General features: G+C 41.7%; 2 protein-coding genes and 1 long non-coding RNA gene across 3 annotated transcripts; 2 read left to right on the plus strand and 1 right to left on the minus strand.

The window, feature by feature from the left end:
- The first annotated feature begins 4,036 nt into the window (after positions 1 to 4,036).
- LOC106317948 lies at positions 4,037 to 4,582 on the plus strand. Its single transcript, XR_001265245.1, has 2 exons — positions 4,037 to 4,132; positions 4,344 to 4,582. It is a non-coding gene; the product is annotated as an uncharacterized LOC106317948 (long non-coding RNA).
- A 115-nt stretch (positions 4,583 to 4,697) lies between these two features.
- LOC106317940 lies at positions 4,698 to 5,148 on the minus strand. Its single transcript, XM_013755761.1, has one exon. The coding sequence runs from the start codon at positions 5,037 to 5,039 to the stop codon at positions 4,773 to 4,775; it is 267 nt and encodes an 88-aa protein (XP_013611215.1). The 5' UTR covers positions 5,040 to 5,148; the 3' UTR covers positions 4,698 to 4,772.
- Positions 5,149 to 5,379: 231 nt separating this feature from the next.
- On the plus strand, positions 5,380 to 5,998 carry LOC106317930. Its single transcript, XM_013755750.1, has one exon. It carries the CDS (start codon positions 5,427 to 5,429, stop codon positions 5,853 to 5,855), a length of 429 nt encoding a protein of 142 aa, XP_013611204.1. The 5' UTR covers positions 5,380 to 5,426; the 3' UTR covers positions 5,856 to 5,998.
- Positions 5,999 to 8,807: the final 2,809 nt, after the last annotated feature.

Genomic DNA, 8,807 nt, shown 5'->3' on the forward strand with positions numbered 1-8,807 from the left:
CGTCCGATAAGTCGTCCAGCTGGGAAGACTTTCCAGACGCCTTATTATAAGTCGTCTAATAAGTCGTCCAGATGGAAGACTTTCCAGACGACTTAATTAAGTCGTCCGATAAGTCGTCCAGCTGGGAAGACTTTCCAGACGCCTTATTATAAGTCGTCTAATAAGTCGTCCAGATGGAAGACTTTCCAGACGACTTAATTAAGTCGTCCGATAAGTCGTCCAGCTGGGAAGACTTTCCAGACGCCTTATTATAAGTCGTCTAATAAGTCGTCCAGATGGAAGACTTTCCAGACGACTTAATTAAGTCGTCCGATAAGTCGTCCAGCTGGGAAGACTTTCCAGACGCCTTATTATAAGTCGTCTAATAAGTCGTCCAGATGGAAGACTTTCCAGACGACTTAATTAAGTCGTCCGATAAGTCGTCCAGCTGGGAAGACTTTCCAGACGCCTTATTATAAGTCGTCTAATAAGTCGTCCAGATGGAAGACTTTCCAGACGACTTAATTAAGTCGTCCGATAAGTCGTCCAGCTGGGAAGACTTTCCAGACGCCTTATTATAAGTCGTCTAATAAGTCGTCCAGATGGAAGACTTTCCAGACGACTTAATTAAGTCGTCCGATAAGTCGTCCAGCTGGGAAGACTTTCCAGACGCCTTATTATAAGTCGTCTAATAAGTCGTCCAGATGGAAGACTTTCCAGACGACTTAATTAAGTCGTCCGATAAGTCGTCCAGCTGGGAAGACTTTCCAGACGCCTTATTATAAGTCGTCTAATAAGTCGTCCAGATGGAAGACTTTCCAGACGACTTAATTAAGTCGTCCGATAAGTCGTCCAGCTGGGAAGACTTTCCAGACGCCTTATTATAAGTCGTCTAATAAGTCGTCCAGATGGAAGACTTTCCAGACGACTTAATTAAGTCGTCCGATAAGTCGTCCAGCTGGGAAGACTTTCCAGACGCCTTATTATAAGTCGTCTAATAAGTCGTCCAGATGGAAGACTTTCCAGACGACTTATAATAAGTCGTCTGCGCAGTCTTTTGGATTGAAGTAAATACCTGACTCAAGATAGCAGCTTTCATTGATCTGCGGCCTCTGCTGCCCTCGTAAGCCAGTATCGGTGGAGACGGACTGTCTGCTCTGGGACCACCAATACTAGCACCCAATTCCGGCATAGCTGTGTACGTCTAGACCTGAAGAACTTGTATAAACCCATCCACGGTGTAACAGCCAGCAATTTCTTTGTTCCACAAAGAGTCCATCAGCACCTTAAACGCGACTCTCCCCCATGGATAATTCTCAAACCGTTCTAAATCCATCACTAGCCTTGCCAGAGTAGATCGTGTAGCGGTTGAAAACTTTCTCCCTTCAATGAATCCAGTGAAGATGGAGAGGTACGCGAGCCGCTTGCGATCTTCCCTGGACCAATCCCCGCATCTCTTCAGTGCTGCTATTATCTGATCAGTAGTTGGCCCAGCTTCCAGATGAACTCCCAGCATCCCCCAGAAAGAAACCATCTCTGGGGTAACGTCACATTTTGGTGTCTCAAGGTCCTCGATGTACTCGCAGTTTAGACCAGTGAGGTTTTCAAACTCTAACAGTGAAAACCTCAAAGGTTCTGGACCAACGAGAGACCACATCTCATACTTCTTCTTAATGTCCAGCTTGAAACTGAGCATGTAGTGAACCAGCCTTGAAGCCCAACCAAATCCCTGCTCCTTGAACTTGATGAAAACTCCCAAACTCGACTCCTTGAGCTCTTCAAATTCGTCATCAGTAAGAGCTTTCCTAAGAGCAGTATGCAACTTGCTGTTATCCGTATGATACGAAATGCTATTGTGGGCTTCTGGTTCTTCCCCTGATGTGTATAACCTACGGGGGAGTTCTGGAATATCCATCCTTTTTGTCTGCAAAATAATCAAAGACAACAATATAAGTCCAGACGACTTAGTAGACGACTTAAATTACTTACAAGTCTTCCAGTCGCAGAAGGAGTTGGAGTACTCGTCATTGCGGTTATAGATCTGAAAAAATAAACGTGAAACGGTGAGAATGAGTAAATTGATAGAGACAACGTTTTATGTTCATCTTTTCCTCGAGATTGATGACTTAGCGGCGTTAGGGTTTACAGAGAAACGGCGCTAAGGTTTACAGAGAAGAAGCGGCGGCGCTAGGGTTTAGAAGAAGCGGCGGCGCTAGTGTTTAGAACGTTGGTGACCACGGTGGCGAGGGCGACGGTTTGTTCGGATATAGTGGAAGCGGCGGCGCTAGGGTTTAGAGGAATCGGCGGCGCTAGGGTTTAGAGGAATCGGCGGCGCTAGGGTTTAGAGGAATCGGCGGCGCTAGGGTTTAGAGGAATCGGCGGCGCTAGGGTTTAGAGGAATCGGCGGCGCTAGGGTTTAGAGGAATCGGCGGCGCTAGGGTTTAGAGGAATCGGCGGCGCTAGGGTTTAGAGGAATCGGCGGCGCTAGGGTTTAGAGGAATCGGCGGCGCTAGGGTTTAGAGGAATCGGCGGCGCTAGGGTTTAGAGGAATCGGCGCGGCTAGGGTTAGAAGAAGCTGCGGCGACAACGGTGAGAATGAAGTGAGATAGATAGCCGATGTTGAGAACGATGGTTTGTTCGGAAATCGTGGGAATTCGAAATCGCCTTTGAGAGGGAGAACTGTTAGGGTTTCTGAATTTCGCGAAAAATGAAACAAAAAAATAAAAATCACCTTATATATTGGGTAAATAATCCGGTTAGCTTTAAAATTACATTGGTAAACTTTAAGGTTTGGTCCGGTTTAGACGACTTATTCTGGCTGATAATGTACAACAGACGACTTAATATTTAGTCGTCTGTTTTCAGACGACAAAATATTAAGTCGTCCTAGACCCTAAAATGAACCCCTAAACTAAAATGACTAGATTAACTAACTAACCACGTTATAAAATCAAATTATACTTAAATAGTGTTTACTATACACAGAAATGAACACGCATAAGTAATTTTAAAAATTTTCAAAAACGGTTTTAATGCTTTCCAAAATCTAACCCTAAGAACACATACAATACTACAACATATGTTGATGAAACATAAACTAAAGAATATCATGACTCACTACTTTCACTCATCTATGCTGAAAACAATTGAAATTTGTTATATCTTAATTTATACCTCCTAAGACATATGTTAATTACATAATTCCCATTTTTCACTTATCAAAATATTTTTTACAAAATTTTTAAATTATGTTTAAGACTAACTGTCCAGACGACTTTCAGTTAAGTCGTCTGGACGACTTATTTTCAAGTCGTCTAAACAGACGACTTGCGAGGGGTAGAAACGTAAAAAAAATTCCGTTTTTTTGTTTGGTCACAAGGGGATAGTTGTAATTTCAATAGCCTTTTAGATTACTTTTGCCTTTGACCCAAATTGGGGTATTGTTTTGGTTTGACTCCAAGTTTTGAGTCACACTTGGCAATTCTCCCTAAATCAAATGCTGAGGAATTGGTGGTAGGTAGCCTCTCTCGTACCTGCCCGGTATTATATATGATTACTTTTGTTATGAGTGTGGAAAACCTACATCTGTATATTGGCCTTTAGACTTTAGTGGATGTGAATGGAACAAAAGGGGACATATATATTAGCTGCAGCACAAAGAGAGGGCCAGCTTGAGCTGGTTTCTTAGCTGTTCACTACAGTGAACCAAATGGCACATTCAATAGTAAATATTTAAAAGTGCACAGTATGAGGAATGTGAAACAGCAAAAAAACAAAAAAATTGAAGTGACAAAAGTGTGCATGTGATTGCAACGGGAATGAAGACGTATATGAGTTATTACCATCCGTTAACGTACAAATTGGAAGTATGTGTTAATGAATATCAGCAACACTTTGTCGTCTTTCCAGCAAAAAAAAAAACACTTTGTTGTCTTCTTCTCAGCAACTATTTGTTGTACCTTTTTTTGGTCTTCAATCCCATTTATCACCTGCTTTTAAATCATTACATGGGCCTTTAGAATTTCTGGCCCGTTTAAGATATATCAGGGCCTTATCCAGTTTATATAAGGGAAAGAGGAAACCCTAGCTATATGTAAGTTCAGCGAGCAGAGACGACGCATCTAAGTTCGGCGAATTCACCATGAGAGCCAAGGTATGAAATACTTCTCTGGGAATCTATGGTCTTGTTGTATTGTTGTCTAGCTCTCTTTTTTTTATGGTTTCTGCTATTCATAAAAGTTTGTTACGAGCTTAGTATCACAAACTCATGTTCTTGATTCTGTCATTTCATGTCTTCTTCGAACGGAAAACGAAACTAGTTGGACTGATATTATCATTGTTGTGATTTGGTTAATTTCTTGCAGTGGAAGAAGAAGCGCATGAGGAGGTTGAAGAGGAAGCGCAGGAAGATGAGACAGAGATCTAAGTAGTCTGCGTCATCGTGCCTTATCCATAAATCTCTGTGATCCCTTTCTTGTTTCTTGAACCCTTTATGTTTCTTGTTCTTACATTTAACGTTTCAAACAATCGTCTGTAGAACATGTTTTGCTCACTCCCTTTTATATCTATTACAAGCAGAGATTTTATCTTATAATTTTCTGGATATTGTTATGTTCATTACAAGTTTTAGTGATTTAAATAATGGTCTAACTGTAAGAGTATAGATGTTATGTTTATTACAAGTTTAGTGATTGAAGTAATGGTTTAAGAGTCTTGATGAATGATCGAAACGTACTTTATTAAGAAAAACAACAAACAAGAACGCATATAGAAATGACTTCCGCTACATAAGTTTAACGAATACTATCGTCAGTACGTGTTCCGGGGACGTCTTTAACGTCGCGGTGCATCTGTGTCTGATCTCCAGTGATTTCAGACGCTGCCTGATCCTTTCCCTTTTCGATGCCTTGAGCGCTTGAGAACAGCTCTACAGGCTCAGACTCTGCGATCTTGCCTCCTTCCAGTGGTGTCCCATGTTTGTATCTCACTCGAATCGCCTCGTCTTCCGATTGCTTCGTTTGAGCGGTCGCATACTTTATGTCGTCCTTGTTCTTTGCCATCTCTATGGTTTAATGGATAATGACTTGACATGGGACATATATAAACAGTGCGAGGTTCTTCGTGTCACGCTCTGTACTCTCTTGCTGTGCTTACTCCTTGTTCTGTTTCTCTTTTGTTGACACGTTCACACTAGTTGCAATGTCGTCAAATAAACACGCAGTTGTCTTTGTACCTAAGTTTTGTGTTATGAAAAAGATCAACAGATTAGTGAATTAAATTAGTTGCAAAAAACTTAATTATAACTTGAACTGCTAAGAAATGAGACGTATCACCTACCTTCCATCTCCTCTTTTAATACCCTTTAGTATGTTTCAAGTATTTTCTTCAAACAGCAAAAGAGAAGAGAGGGAGTTAGTTCATATTCCTACACAAATAGAATTGACTCAATGATGAAGAAGATGAGAATGATGATGCTGTTAAGGAGATGCAAGAGCGTGTCCACACAACTAGGTCGTTCATACTCCTACACAAGCCTCAGATCCCAATCCGCAAGAAGAGATCCACAAGACCATCTCCATGACATCGGCCAAAGCGGCCCTACTACACCATCTTTGTACCAGACAGTGTTGGTAGGACGTACCAAGAAACCTTACTTGATCAGTAAGCAACACCTGAAGCACCCTCTACTCAACGCTCTTGTGGAGAAGCAACAGATGTACGACGAAGATGATGGTAATGAAGATGGAAGCTGTGTAATTACGGTGAAATGTGAAGTTGTTTTGTTTGACCATCTCCTTTGGATGCTAGAAAACGGAGACCAAGGGCACATACTTGAATCTTTAGATGACTTTGCACATCTCTATCTCTCCCCTTGATTAGGTTTCACTTGTTGTCTTCCTTCTATTACAAGTTACAATTGTTTATGCATCGGTTTAAACCTTAAAGCCTTAGTTCCTTTGCTTGGAAGTATATGTATCAATATGTTGTCTTCCTTTACTTGAGTGCTGATGGTTAACAAGACATCCTACCAAAGTGCTGCTTCTTTTTTCTGTATTAGAAATGAAAACAATTAACAACTAATACTCTGTCTGTATTTAAAAATTGATATTTTAGATTTTATTTTTATATTTAAAGATTCATGTTTTAGATTTTTACTTAATTCACTTTATTTTAAAACTAAAACATAAAATCTAAAATATGAATGGTAGAATTTTATTGGAAATCAAACGAAACTAAAAATAGTAACTTTTTTTTTAAACAAAAGACAAGACTAGACTAGGCAGATTCCAGAACCGAGAGCATTTCAGAAGAACTAAATCAACATAAACCATAACAGAAGGCTAAGTTCTAGTGTTTTGTACCTTTGGAATATACTAGTGAAATTGGAGAAAATATTAATTTTTCAAATAGGGAGTGAATATAAGGCAAATGATTAATGGGCCTTGTTAGGGGATTTTTGTGTATGCTCTTTTAGAGTACTACGGAACGATGGATAAGCTGGTTTTTATGAAGTGTTTGTGTATGTTTCGTGGGGATTTAGTGAGATAATGAAGATATAGGCTTGAAGAGATTTTTATTAGATAGAACAAGCAAGAATAAGTGAGGTTACAAAGTATTAGATAAGAACCCTAATTCTAGATGTCTAGTTATTAATCTCTAAGTCTTGGAGAAGTCGATTCTTTGCTTTAAGGATTTAGGAGCTCTTATATAGTCGTCTTGAAGTCGGTTTTATTTAGGTTAAACTATTCCATATTCAGAAAAATGGAACTTTTTCCTTGTCGGAAGTCTTCCATTTCTTGGAAGGGATGTCGGTCCCTGGGACCGATCCCAGGGTTCCTTTTAGCGGGGACCTGGAGCGTTCCTTTATCGGGGACCCGGGGGCATGGGTTCTGCCTGGAGGCTGAAGGAAATGATACCAGGGTATTTTTCCCCAACAGTTTTCCCCTTATTTCTCGATTTCGTCATCGAAGTCGGGGAATAAACTGTGCACTCAAGTCAACCGGGGTTGCTCATTCTCAGCAGGATCCCCTTAGGCAGGACTCCGCTCCATCGGTCTCGCTATCCTGGGTTACACTCAACCCGGACCTCATTCTGAACCCAGGTGAGGATCAGTTCCTCTTTATTTAGCCAGAGATTGATAGTAGTTTCTGGAGATGATGAGGCAGGGATCCTTTGAACCGGAAAAAAGCGGGAGCGTGATCTTTAGGGCTGATGAATAGCGGTTTTCCTTCCTGGATCGGATTTCCTTTGTTCTAGGCCGGTCGCTCTTTGCTAAGGATTCTCTAGGAGATTTGGAAATATTCGATTTCCTTTTCTCCGTCTTCAAAAAGGAAAGGGTTAGGCGTATATTTAGGATGCACGACGCTTCTCACCAGATCATCCCTGATTTGAGAAAGATGAATTCTGATTTACCCTCTCATCCGGCCTCGCTCGTAGGTGGTCGCGTAAAGCCTCGTTGCCTATTTGGTGACCCCTTTTCATCACCTGTTGCTTCTCACGAAGAAGTCCCCGAGGCTGATAATGAGGCGATCCCGATGGCGCCCTAGAAGCAACGTCGCTCATATGTTCTTGATGACGGCCCATGCTATGAGATCCAGGAGGAGGATCTGATGGCTATCCGGAGGAGATATGCAATTCATTCGTCGATACAGATGAGGAGTCGTTCTGAGTTTGAACACGTTGCTGACGAAGGACTGAGCGAGATGGCCTTCTTTGAGGCATACTTGGTGGCATGTTTTCGGGGGATCATTCTGTCACTCGTGGATGAGATATCATCGTTCTTTGGTTTCTGCCCTTCTCAGCTTACTCCCTTATCCTGGAGGACTCTAATGTCGATCCAAGTACTTGGGGAGCTCTATGGCCTCGACATCGGGATACATGAGGTTATGTATTCCTATTACTTTGCCCCGCTGATGATCATGCCCGGATTCTATCATCTTCAACCCCGCGATGGCACCCCTTTGGTTGAGGAGCCTTCGAGAGGTACCAGGGGTAACTACCCCTTTGGGAATAACTGGAACAGCCGATACGCATTTATGAAGATTCATGAACCCGTCCTTTACCCTACGTTCTGGCGTACCGTCGGTAAGTCTTGTCTTCTGTACTTCATTCTCCTGCGGTTGTTGATTTGTCGATGATCGGTTTTGTTTTTAGATGTGGCTCGTCCGGTGTCCTTCCTTGGGGAAGCAGTGGTGAAACAGGTGCTAGCGATTTCTCGGCGTTTCCGTAGAGTACCATTCCTAGTGAGTAAGGAAGTCTTGCGCCACAGCCGTCTTTGGGGTAAGTTCTTGCTTCTTAGTCCTTGCTTGGTAGGATTTCGTCTTCTTACTCTTCTATTTTTCATGAAATATTGCGAGACTCTCTCTCACCCCCCACCTATAGCTAGACAATAGAGTGCACAATTTAGCAAGAATGAAGATCAAGCATTGTCGTTCTTGATACTCTCAACATTATGCACATGTAAGACTTTCCGAAGAAGGCCTCACTCATCAAACAATGAAAGCTTAAAAGGAGGGAAAGGTTTTGGGAGTGGTCTACCACTAGAGTTTGTCAAAATAAGATTGGCATAAAGGATGTGACAACTCAAGTGTGTATAGCCATGACTCAGTACACAAGGGACCATGAGCAAGAAGCATTAAGTTCGTTCAGTTCAAATAAGGTTGTAGTTGGCTTCAAAGACTGAGTTTCAGCAATCAACAAGTTTCAGGAAGAGTCTTCAAGGCTCGAAGCATACAAGTGTTTTTGAGAGGTGCATAAGCTATTCAGGTGCAAAGTAATGTTCTTTACAAGGCATTTCAAATCATTGCTCCCAATGCAAGTAAATGCAA

This window comes from Brassica oleracea, chromosome C1 (genome assembly GCF_000695525.1).
Source record: "Brassica oleracea var. oleracea cultivar TO1000 chromosome C1, BOL, whole genome shotgun sequence".
NCBI lineage: Eukaryota > Viridiplantae > Streptophyta > Magnoliopsida > Brassicales > Brassicaceae > Brassica > Brassica oleracea.

What these genes read in the sequence shown, in the direction of transcription:
- LOC106317940 (XM_013755761.1), bottom strand. Translation starts at nt 5,039, where the DNA reads ATGGCAAAGAACAAGGACGACATAAAGTATGCGACCGCTCAAACGAAG.
- LOC106317930 (XM_013755750.1), top strand. Translation starts at nt 5,427, where the DNA reads ATGATGAAGAAGATGAGAATGATGATGCTGTTAAGGAGATGCAAGAGC.